Below are 23,445 nucleotides of genomic sequence, written 5' to 3'. Positions count from 1 at the left end.
GAATACCCTTACCTAAAATTAATGAAATTGAATCAGAATGTACTTTATTTATCAAAAAATAATAAATTATCTTTATTCAATTTCGTCTGATACTAGCTATAATAAACAAAGTTGTTGGTGGTAGTTGCTGTAGCTACCTACTGTGCTAGCTAGTACTACCGTCAGATATGTACATTTTCTATATTATGTAAAGTAATCATATTATGATGGGTTGGTTGAAAATTGTTGCAGAATAATAAACCTATATGCAAAAACAAAAAAGGGCAACCATAACTTTTCAGTATAATACTATGCAAAGCTTAAACAAGAGTTAAATTGTATTCATTCAATTTCTTTGAGTTAAATTGCATTCATTCTTTGAGTTAAATTAAATATTAGGTGTTTTAAACTTATTTTATTGCATCATAATACTTAATTATTATATATTATAATAATACTTATTTACATTTAGATTTCCTTTAAAATTGGAACTTTTATTTTGTATTTTGAACTTTTTTAACTAACAATTGAATTGAGTAATTCTTTAAATGAAAGTTTTAAATGATAATCAAATTAAACAAATAATTTAAATATAATTTATTTTATATACATTCAGTCTTTAAACAGTTTGGATTCAATACATTATTCTTATCATAAAGGCATAATATGTCAATTATTTGTTGAGTCATCTTCGCTGCTTCAAAGGAATTCATTTCATTTAACTTTTTAGTGACAGCTTTACCCACTTTTTCATATTTTGAGTTATTTAAAGTAAAGGAATCATTTTGTACAGCTTTAAATACTGATACTAAACTCTCCGCTATGCCTTGACAAGAAATATTTGAATGTGTCGAATTATTATCGGAGTATTGGTCACTGTTGTAGTCCAGTTCATTTTGAGAATCCTTTTCTTCTGACGTAAAGAAGACTTCCTAGAAAAACGTAATATAAAATTACATTAATTATGAGGGAATTGCATGCCATAAGTAGATCTCAGACCAATATAATACAATTAAGATATATAGAAATAAGACCATTGATACTATATGCCAAAGGTACCTAGTAATTAATTATGTTTGATGGTAATTTATAACTCACTTTTTTTTCTTCAATATCCATGTCCTCTACCCGAAGTTTAACAGCTCGATTAACTTTTCTAAGAAATTGACAAGCTTCCCACAAGTGCCAGTTAACTCTGTACTCCTATAAATAAATTTAATATAATCATTATATTTATGTCTGTTGATATTAAAATATTTTTGATTTGTTTATATTAATTTCCTGATAATAGGATATTTTTTAAATAATACATCCATTACTAGAGATTTAATATTTATAATCAGGGAAAAAATAGGGTTATATAGAGACTATTTGAAATAAATTACCAATATCATATTTAATTGATTTAAATACCATTAACAGAGTTGAAAAAATATACAAAGAAACTATGGCACTAACCTCCCCATCACTTTTAGCTTGACTAGCCTTTATTTTTCTTAAGTAATTAGCAAAAGTAGACCTTATATTTGTCCACCTATCCTTCACGGCTTGGCCCGTAAACTCGTTACCGTATTTTGCTGCAAACTCTGCGTATGTGCGGTCTCTGTATTCAACTGAAGTATATTTTGGGTGTTTTGGATTCCATATATTTGGTCGGCTCTGTATGAATTTTACCAATTTAAGATTCATTTTTCTAGTCCAAAATACTTTTTCTTTTGCGAATTCTGATATCATTTTTGTTTCGTTTCTTAATTGATCTTACAGAGTCCATTTATTAATAAAATATTAATTTGAATCTTTTTCATTTCAGATATTTACTTTATACATCTTTTGAACTTCTTTTGCCTATAATTCATTCAAATTATGCAAATAAACATAAACTTGAATCTTGATGTAAAATTTATAAATATTATGTGTTCTGTCAAACGCTGCCAATTTGACGTTCGTTCGTAGAAATTATAGATGTTAATAATGAAATCGATGCATTCGAATAATAATATTAGTCCTTTGAGAAAAATAATTCATAATCCAATCTATGAAAGTTATTTTATTTATGTAAAAAGTAGGTTATTAAAAAGGCTGCATTATTTATAAATTTTTTGGTTTTGCAGCTCACCATTATACTATTTGACGCTGGTGGCAAAATTTGAATATTAGTATAATCACGCAAAAATATATTAAGCTTTTTAATAGCATGTGTGTTAATATTCACTTGAAACGATGACTCAACTTTTTTTGGTTTTATACATACTAAATAAAAAAGGTCTAAAGAGTGCTTGAAATTCTGTTTTTATTTTAAGTATTGAATTATAAAAAGTAATTTTATATCAAAATAATGGTTATACCTAATATATATATATATATATTCGTAATAATTAAGTCACTTTGAAAATAATATATAAATGATTCATATTTTCAAAATTTAGATATAGATCTTAAAAAAATATAATATTTTTTTTGGGTTTATTTTAATTTTATGGGATTAATTATTTTTGTTATAAATTATGTAAGATCTAAAATAAAAATATTATCTAGTCCATATCATTCAAATTTCTCTGCTGCGTAATATTGCTTAAAAAAAATACACAATGTTGTCACAGAGGAAATGTCAGGACGGTAAACAAGTATGTTGAAAATGGTACAGACTAAAAACTTATGCTGAAATAATATCACTGAGATTCTCACTAACAATCTTTGGAAAAAATGTTGGAAATGTATATAGATATTTTATATACTATAGCTTATCGAATTGAATACGCTGTTAAGGAATAATACTTTAATAATAAAATTATATAACAATTATAAGTTATATTACAGGAGTAAATAATATTTAGTAGTTTTTTTTGTGAAATAAGTGTGTGGCTATAATAATAATTGAATATGAAAATAGTTCAATGGGGTGACCGAAAGACAATATCATGTGGCGGAGATGAGAATTCTGAGCGGAGTAAGTAGATTAAGTTTGGAAGTGGCACCGGTATCCGAGAAGCTATCTGGAAACCGGCTGTCATGGTATGGGCATGTTCTGCGGAGGAATGATGACCATGTTTTGAGAAAGGTTTTGAGAATGGATGTGGATGGATATAGAGGTAGGGGACGACCCAAGAAACGATGGATGGATTGTGTGAAAGACGATATGGTTTGAAATAATGTTACTTGTGAGATGACGTCCGACAGAGAAGTATGGAAGAAGAAGACATGCTGCGGCGACCCCAAGTAAAATTGGGATAAGGGCAGGAGGATGATGATGATGAGTTCAATAATGTGTTTAATTATCATAATTCGATCGAGAAGAATCTTTAAGAAACTTAGCAGTTACTTTGTATCAACCATGTATGATAATAAATACTTAATGGACAGAAGTTGTAAATTTTATTGAAATTATTTTTTCCATTCGACCACGAGAATGATCCGCATATAATGAGAGGATGTATGTAGACGTCGCCGGTACCTCGTACGCCGGAATACCTACTAAATAGCAAACGGTACCCAGTCTGTCTCTTTGGAGCGTCTTTGGATCACTCGTGCATGCTAACTTGACACCAAAACACGGTAGCGAGACTCTTGACCTACCTTAACAATAGCAAAATTAATTTTGACAGATTTTATTGTGTTTGGTAAGTAGATAACATTGTAAGAAATATTAACCAACCCTTTCATCGTCAATGCGTCACAACCCTAGGGAACTAAGTTATTATATCCTCGTGCTGCCACTTACGAGTACACTGGCTCACTCACCCCCAAAACTAGGACATAACAATAGTAAGTATTGATGTTTGGTGTAAGAATGTTTTTTCGAGTGAATGAATGGACTTCCCAGGTTATATATCATGTATGGAAAACAACAAATGCAGATTTTGTATCAAGAATAAAATCTTTGTCTGTCTCGTTTATGCAGTGGCCATATAAGGCCACTGATCCCGAGGTTTTTCTGTCGAAAAAGTCTCAGTCAGCCTTGAGTATGGAAGTTAGAACTGTGTACATTCCCGTGCCTCGGAAAGCACGCAAAGTAACGTAAACTCTTTTCGGTCATATGAGAATGGTCATCCCATCGGATTGTTAGAGTGTCGGAATAGAGAGTGCACCAGTGTTTGCGTACAAACTTGTGCACGACTTGAGCCGAGATGGCCCATTGGTTAATTTAACCGATGATTTCGGGTTCAAACCCAGGCAAGCACCACTAAATTTCATGTGCTTAATTTGTGTTTATAATTCATTTCGTGCTCGGCGGTGAAGGAAAACATCGTGAGGAAACCTGCATGTGTCTAATTTAAACAAAATTCTGCCACATGTGTTCCAACAACCCGCATTGGATAAGCGTGGTGGAATATGCTCCAAACCTTCACCTTAAAGGGAGAGGAGGCCTTAGACCAGCAGTGGGAAATTTACAGGCTGTTAATGTATGTAATATTGTGCACGGCCTTTTAAGTTGGACCTCTTTTGAGATTGCCCACTATAACTGAAATCGGTCAGGACGACATCCTAGTCGGTTTCATAATGTCTCATTAAAAAAGTCTACAACATTAATTCGAGTCTCGAATGTTTTAATGCAAATAGAAGAAAGTATTTACTATTCATGAATGTATTAAGATCTTGTTCCAAAAGTTATACATACTTATAAATCAGCGATTTTTGATATTATGAGCGCATAAGTTAAAATGGTCATATAACGGTATTACCATTTTTTTTATTCCATATGATACCTTATTTGAATTTATAAAAAGTATGACCCGAATACTTGAGTCGAAGCCTTTTCCAATGAGAGAATTGAACTTAAAAAGTAAAGGGGTATCAATAGGATAAGGGATATCAATAGATATTTTGGTATTATTTTCGTAATAATTAAAGTATTTTGTACTACTTGTGTCAACGATTTTATCCGGGTTTTTGTTTTAAAAGTAGATTAATAAAAGATCCTGAAATTTAGTAATATGAATAAAAGCTAAATAATATTACCTAATTCCAGGATTATTTGTATAATACCATCATAGTCTTCAATGATTTTAGTGATAACTTTTTTATGTAATAGGTAGGTGGACGGCCAATTGGGTCACCTGATGGTAAGTAGTCACCACCGCCCAATAGATATTGACACTGTAAGAAATATTAAGTATTTCTCACATTACACCATCAACCAAAGTTGGAAGCTAAGATGTTATGTTCCTTATGCCTGGAGATCCACTGGTATACTCACCCTTCAAAGTTTGACGGTAGAATATATGATGAGAAGGTGATACCTATCCAGACGTGTTAAACAAAGCTCTACATCCAAGTAATCGATATAGAAATCTATACTAATATGCCTAAAATGTCGCTGTGTTTGTATTTTTAACCATTTAGAAGATTACCTTTGCCAAATAGACAAACAGCCAAAAATAATAATAGTTATATATATATAATAGTAAATTATTATATCATAGATATAATAAAATTGGAGTGTGTGTATAATAAAATAACCGCTTTTTACTAAATACATATGTATGTTTACACGGTACAAATAAAAATAACTTTTTTTTAAATTGTTGTCTGTCTGTCTGTCTGTTTGTTCCGGCTAATATGTGGAACAGCTAAACCGATTTTGACGGGACTTTCACTGGCAGATAGCTGGTTTAATAAGGAGTAACTTTTATTTTAGAACTATATAAAATAAAGTCCAAATAACTCAAATTCAAACGTGCACGAAGTCGCGGGCACAGTTAGTATACCATATATACCTACTTCAATTTAAGGTGCACCTGACGTTGTTCGTCTGGTTTATTCGTTTGATCAGTGATATTAATATGAATTGAAAATTGTATTTAAAAGTATTAATACAACGCAGAGGGGGCATTGTTTTACTTCCATTGCAAAACGAGAACAAATTGCAAATAACTGTAATTAAAAAGCGCTAACGCGAAAAATAAAAAAGAGAATGTATGCGAGATCGACGTCCGTGACAGCGATACAACGAGCAACGGTAAATGTGCGATCTCTGAGTCGAGTCGAGCACAGCTGTCCAGTCGTCGATGCGGCCTTAACCGCCATGGGTCGCTCGCTTCACGCTCTATCAGCGTACACTCGCCCGTTCGTAGCGAAAAACTCCCGCCAAGCGACAACAGGATGTCCGTTTTCAAAGCGACAACGCTCCCAAATCGCTCCAGCTGCATCGCTAAATGAAGAGATATTCGCAAATGCGAAACCCTATTCCGCTGTCCCTGGGCCCAAACCCATTCCTATCCTTGGGAATACGTGGCGAATGGTACCTGTTATCGGACAGTTCGATATTTCGGAATTCGCGAAAGTTACGAAGTTGTTTTTAGAGAGGTATGGTCGAATCGTTCGTTTAGGAGGTTTGATCGGAAGACCGGACTTGTTGTTTGTGTATGATGCAGATGAGATCGAAAGGATGTACAGGCGAGAAGGACCCACGCCCTTCAGACCAGCTATGCCGTGTCTTGTGAAATATAAATCGGAAGTGCGAAAGGATTTCTTTGGTGATCTGCCTGGTGTTGTTGGCGTGTAAGTTATTTAAATTTTCGTTATTTTTTTTATTTCTATCCTATATCCAAATAGGATCAATTATAAAAAGGCATAATGTTCAAAAAATGTCAAATCTTACTTTGACATTTTCTTTACTTTATGACCTTTTGTAATTGCTCTATTAAAATCTCCACCTTAACGTGTTTGCGTTTCTTAGCTTGGTCTTCGTGTATTTTACATAATTATTTAAATTTACTTATTGCATTATAAATAAAAATCTTTCCACTCTTCAAACTTTAAGATCTTACAAAATTCTATCTACTTAAGTTTTACAAAATATTCGAATTTATTTTATACATATCATTATAATTGCGATAAAAATATTGGTAACAGTATAACATTATACAGGACAAATTGAACATTGTATAACAACACTGTTATTAAAAATGTTTTCCGTTTGATTTTTCTCAAGCAATAAGATAGAATAGATGATTAGTTTTCACATAATACAGGAATTTCTCTGTAAGTCGACTCTACTTTTCTCTAGAGGTATATTTATGTAGATTCCATTTTCTCTTCAACGTGTATTTTGTACAAAAAAAATGTAAAAAAAAAATGGTCAACTGCATTAAGAAAATGTAAACAGTAGATTTATTGAAGTTGAAGACTATTTCGAACACAATATCCTTACAACTTAAAAAAAGAAGAAAAAAAAGAGTCGAGTTTCAATTGAAAGTTGCTGCAAATATTTTTAGAGCAAAAGGTTAATGAACTTTATAATTTGTTTACATACTTTGAATATAGTCACGGTATATAAATTTGACTGCGCTGCCACCAAGGCTTCGACGTTCGACCTTTCATTTTATAATAACGTTGTCGCCCGCGGTGTCGCTCGAGTTTCCTTTGAGTTCAAGCCTACTTAATACGAAGTTTTATCAAATTCGGTTCAGTGGTTTGACGGTAAAAGAGCGACAGACAAACAGACATACAAAGTTTATTTCGTATTTTTCGCATTATATTAGTATATATATATATATACTAATATATATCATTCGAGTTTTATTTCATTGATTAATATATTATATCTACATGGGTAATCTACAATTAAAGTGACTCTCAAAAATTAATAAATCATAAACAATCTGTAAAGGTGAAAATTTATAATTTTAAGATTTTTACTTAAATACTTGGTGGTTGGTTGCTTTGTTCTCTGGACACCTCCTACTCTTCATAAATATTCTACCCCAAAGTATGAATACTAAGTATTATTGCGTTCCGGTATGAAGGGTGAGTGAGCCAGTATATATATACACAGCCATATAGCCAGTATACAGGCACAAGGGACAAAACATCTATGTTCCGACATTGGTGGTACATTGTTGATATGAGAAATTATTAATATTTCTTGCAGTACTGGTGTTTATAAGCAGTGGGGGGCATTTAATATCAGGTGGCCCGTTTACCAGTCCGCCTACATAAGGTATACAAAAATGTCCCACATCAAAGCAAAGACCTAGCCAAGGAGAGCTTAAAAGGTTTGCAGTAGCGTATTTCACCACATTGCTAAAGTGTGGATAGTTAGATACTCATGGCAGAATATCAACCGACTCTTGCTAATTTTAGTCATGACAAATTCTTGATAATGGCCGGAAAGTTAAATAGAATGTGATAAGTTTATATAAAAAAAAAAACATTTTAACAAAATCGATCAAGCTATTTTCATAATGATACTTCTAACTACGTAATTATAATATATACGGTTAATAAAAACAGGTAAAATTTGTTTCGTTTGTATGTTCCCTATAATTATCATTATCATATCATTTTATTTTCTTTTTTAATGAATTGCTTCCGTGCGAAGGCGGGCCGGGTATTAGTTATATAATAAAATAATTTTAAACTTAAATGAAATAAATCTATTCCTAAAATAATAAAGATTTGTTAGTATTAAAACATTTTACAAAATACATGGGTATTAAGTAAGTACATAGGACTAGGTTAATTACAAAATCTATCGCGCGACAGTCCACTGCCTAGGTCTAAGCTACGTCCTCGGGTTATATTACGCACATGACATAGCATATATTTACTAACACCAAGGTACAAGACCATCACTATTTGACATAACCTCGATACATCACAACTACTACTACGAAAGTATTAAAATATTTGAAGGTCAGTCTTACATAAAGTGGTCATTTCTACAGGGTCAGACCGTAAGTTTAGGGGGCCCTAGGCTAACACTACTTAGGGGCCCATCTAAGACATATCTGAACGTAGACTTGAATTAAGACAATTGAATGGGTTTGATTAATTGCAGGACTCGCAGGGCTGCAAACCATACGATCTGTTTAATTTAATAAAGTTATGGATTATTTCGCATTATTGTCTAATTTTGACTTTGACTTGACTTAGCTGGAGCCCCTTGAATCAACAGGGCCCTGGGCTGAAGGCCAAAAAACCATATGGTAGAGGTAGACGTCATAGTCAGACGAGTAAAATATTAATAAAACGTGGTCACTAAAAACTTTTAAACTTTAGCACTTATTATTTATTAAACCACATAAATAGTTTCTGAACTGGTAACGACAAATTTTGAAATGTTTATTTTACGTTTATTATTAAAAGGTATTAACAATTTTACCTATATGTGTTAATACCAGTGTTTCTATTTTCTTATTTAATTTTGGGAGTTTTGTCCTACACAGGTACGTAAGTCCTATAATTTCAGTGTTTTTAATTAGTTGCTATATATATACGTCAGAAGGATATATTGTGTGACTAGGGATTATTCCGAAAAACTCTGTCATAATAAACAAATCTTAATAGTTAACCAAATAGACGTAATAGAAGGATTCAGAGGGAATAAAAATAACGTGAGGAAGCCACTTGATTTCGGATTAAAATCTGTTACATTAACATACACCGATCCGCATTGGACCAGTACATGGAATATTCTCAATCAGTCGACCAACCTGCCATTTACATCAATATATACTAAACACATAAAAAAAATATGTACAAAGTTTCCAAATTCATATTTATTTTGCTCAAATTTTAAATAATTATTATTTAATTTCTCGACGACCTATTTGCGAAAACAATTAATATGAACCTCTCAATAATATTTCACGGTCAAAGTTGCAATAGGTTAGGTTACGTCGATAATTCGCACTTCGGTGCTAAAACATCTGACAGTGGTTGTCATTGTCATGCCGCCCCAGTTTGCTATGATCCTTAACACATCACAATACATGACATAACTGTATCTGAGATCACGTATCATATCATCATAACTTCTCAGTTCCCAAGGTTTTTGGCGTATTAGCGATGTATGTAATGGTTAATATGTCTTAAAGTGAATGTGTACAGTAAGCACTTACCATAAGAATTCCTATTTGCCAGTCATCCTACATTATAGTGGTAGTTAATAGTTATTGTGAACAAGAGGTCTAAAGTTATGTTAATAATCATGGTATGATTACACATACATTTAATTAATGGATCCACGATGGTGCCTTGATTAGAACACAAGGAATTTAATGGAAAAATAAATGGAAACGATGGTTCTGAGTTCAAACCATGTGTTACTGGATTGTCATGTTCATTGCTCGGTGATAAAGGAAAATATCGTGAGGATGTTTCGTGACTATGTTTGGTGGATGAGAATCTGCCACGTGTATCCCAAACCATCAGCAGCAAAAGATCCAAAGCTTTTCCTCGAATGGGAGAGAAGGCTATAGTCCAGTACTGGGAAATTTACTTTATATACTTGATACTGTTATATGTTAATTAATATTTAAATCCATTATGTCTATAAACGTTTTCTTTCACTATGTTACTCTGTTTGTATAAATCATAAATTCAACTAGTTTCTCTTAAGCGGGAAAACGTGAAAGAATTTTAAATAAGACATCGGATATTACACAGAAGTTTATGTAATATAAACCTTATTGTCAAAGGAATAAGACACATTTTCATTAACTTTTACGTTTAATCGCGTCTCGAAATGTGGTCAAAACCGGTGTAGGTTCGTCATAGCCTTATTTTCTCAATACGATCGTTTTACCTTCGTTTTAAGTTTTTTTTTTTAATTTAAAAAAATATATGCATAATGTTTACTAAAGATAATAAGATATTGATAAAAATGGACAAAGGATTAAATTCTTAATTAAAACATTATAGTTCGGTGATATTATATATCTACTTCGATGTTTATTTATTCATATAATATGTTTTTTTTGTAGTGAAACTTCTTTCTGAGCTGCCAGCTTTGAGTTTCAGAAGCTATAAGTTGTCAGTTTATAACATCTACTCCGAGATATACTTTAGAAATTTGAATAGAGAATTTTTTTTTTTTTTTTTAATTTATATAATTTTTTAAATCAATATTTTTTATTTTTTATTCTTACCCGTTTAAATCAGTACGACAATATTTATACCTTATATATTTTATAGACCCTATGAATTAAATGATATATATAAATAATATATTAATCAATATATCCATGATTATATGACACACTTGGGAAGTAGGGCAAAGCGAAAGCAACTTGTCTATGTGTAAGTGTGTGACGTGATCTGCATATACACTCAAATGGGATCTCCTGTCACTGTTTCCGGTAATTTTTTAGAGTACAATAGCAAGTGATTTTCACTTATTTTGTGTCAAATTTAGTTTGTGTGAAAGATTGTTTTGGTAGATATTTTGACTTAATATATTTCCTATATATTTTAAGTTAGCCTTGTAAAACCAAGGCGTTCTTTTTTTAAATTAATTGTTGTAAGTAGGTTTTATTCAAAGATCACTAAAGTTAATTAAGGTAGATATTTATTAGTTTAAATTATATTAGTTATAATATGATGCTTTAATAATAACCAAACTTTCCCTTTCCTGACATTCAATTATTTTTATTTAATTTATTAATAAGAACTGTTTCGACGTATTACAACATTTTAATAATTAAGTTACCTTTTTACCGAAAAAAAAAATATTACCAGTTTTATGTATGTTTTTTTTTAATAATACAAGCATGGGCCACTCATTAGTCAGCCTAAATACAATCCTAATTACGTTTTATTATCCGATCCTCATGTTAATCATATAGTTCGTTCGTTAGTAGTTTATCATATATATGTTAGGTGTGGGTGCGATGTTAGCTCAAGGGGTCAGGATTGGATATGCAACTTTCACATCGTTATACAGAACGAGTTGTGCTGCTTTTTCGTATTTTTAAAATGTCTTGATTTGTTTTATAGATTTCGCCAATGGCGGTCTTTCTCGAGGATGATTAGCCACACTACTGGACATGTTATAGGTGGATTATTAGTATGTAAAATACCGATTAAAATAGAATATTTTTATTTTATACTGAGACCGCCGTCTTACCCTTGTGAAATTTGTAAAACTTTATTCTAAACAAAAATTTCTTCAAAAATTTTACACCTCCAGGGGTGATTTAAAAAAAAATCGTTCAGTTGGCCGTTTAAGCTTATTCCGTACTAAATTTAATAATAATTAGTGTCGTACTGTAATTAGTGTCTTGCTGCGAAAGCTTAACAGAAAGACAGAAAGACTTACTTTACTTGCGTGTTTATAATATTAATATGGAATGTAGTTTTATAGATAAAGTATTAAACGATCACTACTTTTTTGGGCACTGAGAGACTAACCAAAACATAATCCGATATAATAATCCGATGGGAAACGACGAGACCGGAAATATTTTAGACAACATTTAAATTTAACGAGATCTCCAAAGAGCACGGCAGTGCGTTGCCAACTTATAAATTCCGGGCTGCCACTGTGAATTTATTAAAACGAAAACTCATTAACTCAAAATTGTTTTAACTCATGTTTTGAAATCGAAACTTTGGGATTAATAGGCTTGTAACTTAGCCACTAAAAAATGAGTTGCTTTGATTTGAGTTATATTTTTATTAAATATATGTATACACATATATTTATCATTAAACATTAATTTATATTCACGCTATGTTTGCTCGTTTTAAGTCGCACATATAAATACGAGTATTATAAAGCTACTACTATTTTCTTTGATCATTTACATTTCACGATGATGAATAAACGTAGCTTTTTGCATATTAAATCTGGGTATTTACAGATACACTCAAACACGATATAATAATATTATGTAGACATAAAAGTTAAAAGCCGAGATGGCCCAGTGGTTAGAACGCGTTACTACACACGCATCTTAACCGATGATTTCTGTGTTTAATTTTTGTTTATAATTCATCTCGTGCTCGTCGGTGAAGGAAAACATCGTGAGAAAACAGGCATGAGTCTAATTTCAACGAAATTCTGGCACATGTGTATTCCACCAACACGCAGCAGTGTGGTGGAATATGCTCCAAATCTTCTCCTCAAAGTGGGAGTTGGAAATTTACAGGCTGCTGATGTATACAAAAGTAATACGTATGTACATAAGTATAAATGTACACTCTAGGTCTGGGTTGTTAAAACTGATAATCTTTTCTGTCGCAATATATACTATTCCAACCATAAGAGGAAAAAAGCCAAATAAACAACATTTGACAGCAAATTGACACGATATCGTTGGTTGAAAGCTTGATTAATCTATGATGTTCACAATGGATTTGCGAAAAAATGGCGTTTTAAACATCGACGAAACCGTTATCGGGATTTTGGAAGTAAAATTAAACTGAAAATAGGTAGTTAAGTGTAATAGTGTTGTATTATAAATAAAGATATATTAATCATAAACTCTTAGTGCACAATATAGCCGAGTTATTAGCAAATCGCATGAAATACGTAAATCTAAGGTTTGTTTATCTTTTTTCCTACTTCCATTGTAATAGGCTTTTACAATAATAATCATAATTTATGAAAAGAAGAGATAAGATAAATGTTAGAACGTATTTAATACGTAGAATTGCTTTTGTTGTCTATATAGATTTTTTCTTAGATTTTTTCTTGGTTGGAACCACCCACTCATCAGATATTCTACTTATAAACAGCAGTATTGCTGTGTTCTGGTTTGAAGTGAGGGCTAGAAGTGTAACTACATGCACAAGGGACATCATTACTTAGTTCCCAATGTTGGTGATGTATAGAAGATGTAAGGGATTACAAAATTTCTTACGGCGTCAATGTTTATGGGCAGTAGAGACTACGTTCCCAAAAAAATATAATTTTGAGTATTCGCCTGCAGTCAACTCAGTTATTCTTAAAATGTCGGACAAAGCGGTAATATTGAGCGGGTTCATTGATTATTCTATTTATTTAAAAAACCAAAATGAACGATATTCGTGTTACAAGTGATATTTAAATCGGCGAAAATTACAAGGTTATGCTAGATCTTGTCTCTCATTCTCTTCTCGATTGTATCATCACAAGTTGCGCACTGTTTTCATCGTCATCGCCCATAGACAATGGCGCTTAAGAACATAAACATCGCCAATACGACACCACTTCGGGAACTAAGATGTTATGTTCGTTGTGTCTGTAGTTATACTGGGACATTCACCCTTCAAACCGGAACACAACAAAACTGAGTACTGCTTGGTGGTAGAAAATATGATGAATGGGTGGTACCTATCCAGACGGGCTTGCACGAAGCCAAACCACCAATCCTGTAATGCCCAGTTCTTCTCAATCACTTATATTATTCCTGTAACGGTTGAATCTGAACTGTAACAATACAGACAAATGTTCCCGTTAAGGAATCCTTAAGTGTTTTCATTACTACACTCAGAGTCGTAAATAATTTTCTGACATTCCACGATCTTGTTCGGCATGAAGTGTTAAGTTTGTTCAAACAGAATATTAAACCATTACAGTCCTTAGAATCAATATCGTTGTAAGTTTTGCAAACACTACAAATCGCAAACACACTTTAGTTAGCATAATATATGTTTGTTCAAATTACATGAATTTTATCTTTAGGTTAAGTTGACCGACAAAAGACAAAGTAAAATTACAGATATTGTTATTTGTCATTGAATAAAAGCAATTATTATGTATTAAGTATTTTTTAAAAGGGAAATCTTCCTAGCATTTTTGTTACCATCGCGGTCATGATTAGAAGCTTTCATTTTAATAATTCTTTTGTAAATAAATAATTAAAATAAATTTAGATGACTTTGTTATTTACAAATAATCTACATCGTCTTCGTATGAAATGACTCTTAACTGAAGATTACGAGTATGAACTTGGGATATCACCACTAAATTTTCTATCTCATGATTGGTGAAATTAAACATAAAGGATGCATGTGTCTAATTTCTATGAAATTCTGCCACACTCGCAACCATAAACACGGATTGGTGCAACGGTGTACTAAGCTCCAAACCTTTTCCTCAAAGTAAAAGCAGGCCGTTGCCCAACATTGGGACATTTACAGGACTTTAGGTCCCTTGGCTAATTTTAATCGGAATTGGCTAATCGGAAGATCTGCCACTTTTTTCCTCTATAACACTACCCGATATTTACCTTGCGTGCGAAATTTACAAACTTTACCAATATTATACATGGGAGAATTAGAATGACAAAAATAATACTTGTTACTTAAAAGCAAAACAATTGGACCCATAAATCGATGGTCGGGTTTTGTCTAAGGTCATCTAGGTTGGTGCATTGTACTTATTTATTTTTGAAATGATGACGATGACCCACTGACCGGCATCGCCGCTACAATTCTCACTAGAGACTAGTGACTAGTCTGTGTGGGTGCAAACACTTATTTCGATGGAACAGTAAACACTCTTGGCCGGATCATAACAGGAAAGCAATCAGGCACTCGATCAACAGCCATACGAACTTATAAGATAACAAAACTGGGGCCACGATACAAGCCTACTGGACAATTATTGAATAGTTAACACTTACTTTATAAAAGTATTTTAAATAACAATATTACGTCTATGTAACTATATATTACATAGACAAAATAACTTTATATATGTTATTATTACCGCGTAATAAATTAATACCTTGGGGCGCAATATAATAAAAAAAAGCGTTCTGTCACCTGTCACAGAGTTAGTATTGGTTTTACTTTTTGGCGCGAAATTTACACAAACTTTGGATATACAATTTGTTAGTCATAGAAAATTATTATTAATTGAAAGTAATTTTGAGTTTGAGTTTGATTCTTATTTGTTATTATAAAGTCACGTAATTATTAGTCTATTATTTTTAAAAAGTAAATTTGGTTTTTTGTCTACACGATTATTTATTTTATAAATATATAATATATATAACTTTAACAGCTGTTGAAAGTCAAAAATCTTTATTCATAACAGTAGCGATACATTTGCGTATTGATTTTGAAAAATTTACCAACGGTTGTGAAATAAACACCTCGGACATGAGAAGAACCCGCGAAAGAAACTCAGCGTGTTTTTTTTTAATGTTCATCAAAATTATTGTTTTCATACTAAAATAAATATATTTTCCTTAAATTAACCTGAAGGCGATCACCTCATTCCCAACCTCAACCCAATGTAGTCATTAGTTTTGAAATATTCATTGTTATTTATAGACTATATACGTACTAGATAATATCACAACACAATCCGGCTCGTGTAAGTCAGTAGACCAATGTTGCATTGTCTCACGAACAGACAGACAACCAATCGTGTTAAAGCTGTATCTATTTTCATTCCGAGTGCGATTTCTTCATAGCAATGCGAATGGTTTACATTTTAATATAAATCTTTTGTTTGTTAAAACAAATATCATATACTGCGTATAAGAAAATATTATGAGACGACATAAACGATCTTGTTAACTATAATAAAGAATACCATAAACGTTTTTATTTTAAAGAAAAGTTATACTCATTTTCAAAATTAAAATTTTACTCCATCGTGACCACGAAAATTCAAATTGACTTTTTTTTTTTGAAAATTTGTAAAAGGCGTACTCCTTCGTGGCTAAGTGTGATAAAATTATGAAAAAATGTGTGTAGTTATCTTTGTTAATAAATAACTATTATACACACACACAACACAGATTATTATTTATTTTTTACAATTTTATTTATAATATAAGTAGGCGGTCGGCAAATGACCTGATGCTAAGTGGACTGTGCCCTGAAACATTGGCGCCGTAAGAAATTTCAACCATTGCTTACAACCATGGTAACTAAAATTATACGTCCCTTGTACCTGTAGTCATCCATTCAACCAGAACACAACACATACATACAGCAACACTACAATACTAAGAACTGCTGATTGGTGATAGCATACTTGTATTTTACTAGCATGACTGTATTTTTAGATGTTGAAAAAGACTAACTGCTAAGTTTCTTGCCGGTTATTCTCGGTAGAATCTACATTCCGAACCGGTGGTAATTTAACTTTAAATCGTTTGTTAAATGACGATTCATAAGTGCTTGTAAAAGCCTACTTGAATAAAGTATATTTTTGATTTGATTTGAACAAACTCCTCATCTTATTGCTTCCGTGACTGAGTCTTCATTTCGCCTAGAGTTGGAATGCTGCGAGCATTCTTGCCACCATTCCACGCGATCATGCTTGTTGACTATTTCTATAGTGCGTGTAAATTAATTATTTGCAAAATCGTTTCGTTTATTATTATATTAATATGACTGATAATTCGTATTGTACACGTAGGAGTCCCTTGTAATATTATAAATGCGATTTTTTTTCATCTCTTCGCGCTTAAGCCGCAGAACCGATTTAGATGAAATTTGGAATGCAGAGTTTGAGTCCCGGATAAGGACAAAGGTTAATTTATTTTACCTATATTAGGTGGAGGTTTGTAAGGGTAATTTAATTTTTAATTAGATATTAACTTATAATCAGATGATTTTTTAAGATTGTTCTTTATATAGGATTTCTGGTAAAATAGGGGGTAAAAGTAAATGTGCTTTAAAAATTACAATTAATATAAAATATCGTACTTAATAATTTAAAAATATATATTTTTATAATATATTATTGTTGTGATTTTATAAGAATAATTAGTTGAACTATCTAAACAACAAACTAAAACTCAACAAAGTGTACTTGTGTAGTTATACATTATTGATGTCACATTTATTTAAAAGAAAAAACAAAGATTAATGTCATATATCATCTGAATTTAGAATGTTAGTTTAATACGTCTTGTAACAGTCGCTTGAGAGACGAGAGCAATTACACGTAACTGCACCAAATTGTAGCGCTAATGATTGTTATTATATTCTCTGTATCTGTTTTTATGTTTCCTTAATGTACAGAAATTTAAAAAAAATCTATATATTCTAATTTTGAAACGATTTTATAGATTATTGTTTACATAATAATTATTATCATTAATGCCTTAACTACATAAAAATAAAAATTTACAATAGTTACTTTACAAATCGTGACCGCGAGGAATGGTGGCAAGAATGCTAGCAGCATTTCCGTTGAATCGCAATTCCGATTCTTTGTGCAAAAAATTAACCAGCTCTAGTCACTAGTGGAGGCAATAACCCGTATTGGAGCAGCGTGGTGGAATATGCTCCAAACCTTCTCCTCAAAGGGAGAGGAGGCCTTAGACCAGCCGTGGGAAATTTAGAGGCTGTTAATGTAATATGTAAATGTAATTCTTAAATTAAAGTCTTAAATATAAAAAGTTTATTTTAAGATAGAAAATCAGTCGATTAGTTCATGATAAATACTCTATCAAACAGACAATTTATAGTTTTGTAGTAGTACCTATAAGTTATTAATGAATGACATAATAACATCAGGTGTTTTATTGAAGAGTATTTACGTTTCATAGCTTTGTTCGTAGATTGCATGTTGTGATTAAACCTTGGACTAACCGTGTTAATGATGGCCCTTTGTCGCAAGCGGGCTTTGTCGGCCATGAATATTACGAAATGAGTGTATTTATAGTATTAAGTTTAACCACATAACCTGTTGATGTTTATAAAAGTACATTTATTAAAGAAATAGTTTATTTTTAGATAGGTATATAAGTAAATAAATTTACAGGAAAACGTCTGCGGGTTCTGCTAGTGTGTGCATATAAACTGTTGCATGAAATCATGAGTTCTAGTGTAACATAACAAGGGACATAACATATTAGTTTCTTGCTAGTTTGTCTGTCTATTTTAAATAAAGTGTTGCATGAATATTTAATTTAAGTGATAATTAATTAGGCAATTGTATTCAGCAGAAGATTATATAAAATGTTGAGTAAGTTTTCTCAACAAAAGTAACTCCTTACACTTCATATAAATATAATTATTAGTTGAATCGTCTTATTTTATTAATATTAGTAGTTTACTACTATTAAAGTATTTCGATGACGTAAATCTTCCAATATATAGTAATTCTACAACTAATTTTTGACTTATATTACTGGTCCGTTGATAATAAATAGTAATGTTATAAACATATGACGGACAATTTCAGGAAATGCGGGAAAGATCGTTCATCTAATAGATACTTCAAATAGATCTATTAGATGAAATAAATAAAAAAATATTGATAATTGTTTCATTAAACATATAATAATTATGATTATCGAATTTCAACTTTATGAGCCATATAATAGAATTGACAACAGTGAATGTTTAATATCTAATATAATTATTTACCTAAAAACTATTTTTGCATCAATTTTATTTCTGGTACGTACAATAAAGTTTTCAAATTAATGATTAAATTTCAGTCACGGTGACAAATGGAGGCAGTTCCGTTCAAAAGTTCAGAGACCGATCCTGCAACCGCAGACAGTTAAGAAGTATGTGGCACCAATCGAGATGGTGACGGAAGATTTCATCTCATACATGGAGAAAGCGAGAGATGAAGTCGGTGACCTACCACACGAGTTCGATAATGACATTCATAGGTGGTCTTTGGAATGTGAGTTTTGAACTGTGTCATTACTTTTGTCTTATGTTAATAATTCTTAATTCCTTTGGAAAACGTTTATTTGGTATATAGAGGTAAATTTTCTTTGCCCAATAGCACTTAGAAGATAATATAGGAGATAAAAAAAATGTTGTTGAAATTTTAATTCAATGTCAAATGTTGTATATCTTTCGGATTTGTATTGGACTTATTCAGAAGTGGGATATTTCTGAGTTACTCCAATACAATTCCCACATTTATTTTATAACCAGTCCTCTGCCCAAAATTTGCCTGGTAGAGATCGCCGTACTAGCGATAAGGTCGCCTGTTGCATTCATGCAAATTTTCTTTAATCCATATGTAAAAAAATAGTTATAAGTATTGGTGCAATAAAGAATAAATAAGTAATCGAATAATGGTTAAGTTAATATACCAGAAACCTGTCGACTCTTAAACAATGTGTCCATAAATATTTATACAAATAACTATTCTCAGGTATCGGTCGGGTGGCTTTAGACGTGCGGCTCGGCTGTCTCTCCCCCAACGTGACCACTGACTCAGAACCTCAACGCATTATCGATGCCGCTAAATATGCTCTGAGAAACGTAGCCGTACTCGAACTAAAAGCTCCTTATTGGAGATACTTTCCAACTCCGCTTTGGACCAAATACGTCAATAATATGAACTTCTTTGTTGAGTAAGTAATATTTTTTTTAAGTTCACATTTAATTGCAAATAAGTACAAGGTATCTCTACGATGATATGCGGTTTTATAGTTTTTTGTTACAATAAAATTAAATACTTTATTTGGTGATGCTTGCCTGGGAATCGAGATGTTCCAGTGGTTAGAACGCGTGCATCTTAACTTATGATTTCGGTTTCAAGCTCAGGCAAGCACCTACCGGTGGGTATCAATCAAGTGCTTAATTTGTGTTTATAATTCTTCATAAATCTGTGCGGTGAAGAAAAACATCATGAGGAAACCTGCACGTGTCTAATTTCCACATATTCATGAACTCGCAATAGAGCAGCGTGGTAGAATAATCTGCAAACCTTCTCCTGAGGAGAGGAGGCCTTAGATCAGTATAGGCTGTTACTACTTTAATCTAACATTTGGTGCAAATATTATTACTATGGAAAGTTCAAATATCTCGCCAAATACACCTTCCTCTTCTCAATGAGCAGCTTTGGAATTTATTCCATGAAGCGACTTCACATATTTGTGGTATTATTTGGAAGTTTCGAGATTCTGATTTTTTAGATTAAAATCCTTTCGGTTCCTTCCTAAGTTTATTCAATTGAGTAATCGTTATATATTTTATCAAAGGTTATGCTCACGCTATATCAACGAAGCTTTGGAACGATTAAAGAATAAGAAGGTAACATCGGAGGATGATCTTTCTTTACTGGAAAGAGTTCTACAAAGTGAGGGAGACCCAAAGATTGCAACTATTATGGCACTTGATCTTATACTTGTTGGAATTGATACGGTAATTCATACTTATTTGGTTAAATAATTTTAGATTAATGTAAAACGTGTCAGGTTAATTTTGCATAAGATTTATTTCTTGTTGAATATAATGTCTAAGTGAGAAATGTTTGTTCAATAGTTTCGATCAGATTAAAACGACTTTTATGATATACAGTTTTTTTTTTCTATCTACATTGTATGATGTGTATTATGAAACTTTGTATAAACAAAGTTTCAATAAGATTTTGTAATGAAATGTAACAAAACCTAATTTTTTTGAGAATTATAGTGTTCTTCAGGGTAAATTGTTAGGACCAGTAAATAATCTTTAAGTATCAACCGGTATGGTCACAAGAATTCCGAGATCACTTTCAAAAAATTAATATAATATTCCAGATATCAATGGCGGTATGTTCAATTCTATACCAAGCAGCGACAAGGCTAAAGCAACAAGACAAAATGGCCGAGGAAATAAGACGAGTGCTGCCAGACCCGAGTAAACCTCTCACTTACGCAGATTTGGATAAACTGCACTACACCAAGGCATTCGTTAGAGAAGTATTCAGGTAAATAATATTTTGGTTTGATTTTGAGAACGAAAACCTTTCCAAAATCATGTCTAACTAATTTTTTTATTTTCAAATAATAATAATTTGGTTCGTACTTTTTTATATTCCTCATTAAAATATGTCATAAATTCCATAAAGTTTATTGAATTATCTGAATTGAATCATGATACCATATTATTATTATTTACTTCATATACCTAGGCGGACTGGCCAGTGGGCCATCTTTGATGGTAAGTGGCTACCAGTACCCATAGATATTGGTAATGTGAAAAACATTAATAAATTCTCATATCGCCAATGCGCCACCAACCTTGGGAACTAAGATGCCACGTCTCCTATGCCTTTAGTTACACTAGCTCACTCACCCTTCAAACTGGAACACAATAGTGCAAGTATTGGCGTTTGGTGCTCGAATATAATATGATGAGTGGGTGATACCTACCGAGACTGGCTTAGACAAAGATTTACGAATTATTTATTCGTACTTGCGTACGACTATATCGCAAAGTCCACTTACAAAATACGAGTATAAGAAAAAATTTAAACAATTTCACTTTATGAAATATAGACAAATCTTAAATTTCAGAATGTACTCAACAGTTATAGGAAATGGAAGAACTCTTCAAGAAGATGATGTTATTTGCGGCTATCATATTCCGAAAGGGGTAAGAAGTTTCAATTGTATAATTTATACTTATTATTAATAAATTTTGAGTTAAGTAGTTATTCATTGACATTACATTTATTTACCACATTTTACTGAACTTAGTTAAATTTTACTCCTGATGGAAGCCTGGTGGATTATGATCCCTTAGTCTTTTTTATCCTGGAGTCATATAATTTCTCGGCAAAATTTTGATTTTCATTCCTCGTGTACATTTTTATAGGTCCAAGTAGTATTCCCTACAATAGTTACGGGAAATATGGAGCAATTTGTTTCCAACCCTGAAGAATTCAGACCCGAGCGATGGTTGGAGAGCAATGGTAGACTACACTCGTTCGCTTCCTTGCCCTACGGATTTGGAGCCAGAATCTGTTTGGGGAGACGATTCGCTGATTTGGAGATTCAAGTGCTTTTGGCTAAAGTATGATATATTTTTACAAATTCAAATGCACTAAAAATAACATTATTTTTGCCTTTGTCCCATGAAAACAAGTTTCCACCTTCAAGTCGATGACCTAGTGCTCATCCTTTTGCAGGTGGGTTTCCCGTTGCTATACTGATTGTTGAGGACCCCAGGGTTTATGTTAAGGAAAGATAAAAGGAAGGCTAATCAAAAAACCTTTATTAGATTATTGCGAGACCCAAATGAGACGGCTTGGCTGTTTCGTATTAATCAAAAATTACTCTCTTATTTGCCCTTATTAGACTACAAACAATTTACCTAATTGAGATTTGTATCCATTGAATAGTTGTTTAAAAAAAGGTATCATAGTAGTGCTTGGGATTCTGACAAAAAATATCTTCTAACCGAGGATATGTTATTTGAAGACAGAATATGATTAGAATTAATGTTAAGCGTCAATAACGTAATAGTTTAAGGACCGCCTAGCGATGCAATTCGCAATTCGCAGGATCGATCCCGATTCGGCTAATGCCGTCCCCACTCCTAACTCAAGCTTTAAGTTTAAACGGAGGGGTAATTCCTCTTATTGTATTGCTACTAGTATTTATATATTTTTTTATTAAGAAATGAATATTTAATATTTCTTAAAATACCATTGTTTGAGCTGAAAATCAAATGGCTCATTAGTTCGTCTGTCTTTAATTATTTTTTTGGAACGAATTAATTTATGTTGAAACGATGACCAGTTCGATTCCTAAGCCAGTCTGTGTAATTTCGTTTTATTTATCTGTACGTTTTTTTTATACATATAAGTAATTAAGTATGATCTATCATTTTTAGATATTTGAAAAATGTTTCAGTTGCTACGTCGGTATCGCCTGGAGTACCACCACGAGCCGCTAGAGTACGCAGTCACCTTCATGTATGCTCCAGACGGCCCGTTGCGCCTGCGCATGTTAGAACGGCCGGCGTAGGTCAATATAAAGAAACGAGGACGTGTAACATTGTTTTAGTCGTATCTTGGAAACCAATGCATCTTTTTAAATTCGCTGGACA

At 32.2% G+C, this 23,445-nt stretch overlaps 3 protein-coding genes across 3 annotated transcripts in view; 1 reads left to right on the top strand and 2 right to left on the bottom strand.

The window, feature by feature from the left end:
* The window catches only part of LOC125072473 (small integral membrane protein 20), a 25,297-nt gene extending 14,857 nt beyond the window's left edge, over positions 1-10,440 (bottom strand). Inside the window, exons 1-2 of the mRNA XM_047683127.1 lie at positions 10,430-10,440; positions 6,567-6,576 (exon numbers count right to left, since the gene is read on the bottom strand). The gene's annotated coding sequence lies outside the window, so the exon portion shown is untranslated. The remainder of the gene's footprint in view (positions 1-6,566; positions 6,577-10,429) is intronic.
* LOC125072472 lies at positions 553-1,900 on the bottom strand. The gene is made up of 3 exons (XM_047683126.1): positions 1,438-1,900; positions 1,078-1,182; positions 553-911 (listed from the first exon to the last, which is right to left on the bottom strand). The coding sequence occupies exons 1-3, from the start codon at positions 1,711-1,713 to the stop codon at positions 582-584; spliced, it is 711 nt and encodes a 236-aa protein (XP_047539082.1). The 5' UTR covers positions 1,714-1,900; the 3' UTR covers positions 553-581.
* Positions 5,983-23,445, top strand: LOC125072469 (probable cytochrome P450 301a1, mitochondrial). Its single transcript, XM_047683122.1, has 8 exons — positions 5,983-6,477; positions 19,101-19,294; positions 19,778-19,979; positions 20,610-20,772; positions 21,150-21,319; positions 21,909-21,987; positions 22,210-22,407; positions 23,250-23,445. The coding sequence occupies exons 1-8, from the start codon at positions 6,002-6,004 to the stop codon at positions 23,361-23,363; spliced, it is 1,596 nt and encodes a 531-aa protein (XP_047539078.1). The 5' UTR covers positions 5,983-6,001; the 3' UTR covers positions 23,364-23,445.

This window comes from Vanessa atalanta, chromosome 21 (genome assembly GCF_905147765.1).
Source record: "Vanessa atalanta chromosome 21, ilVanAtal1.2, whole genome shotgun sequence".
Lineage (NCBI taxonomy): Eukaryota > Metazoa > Arthropoda > Insecta > Lepidoptera > Nymphalidae > Vanessa > Vanessa atalanta.
Note: the sequence above shows the minus strand (reverse complement) of the source record. Positions and strands in the feature narration are given on the sequence as shown.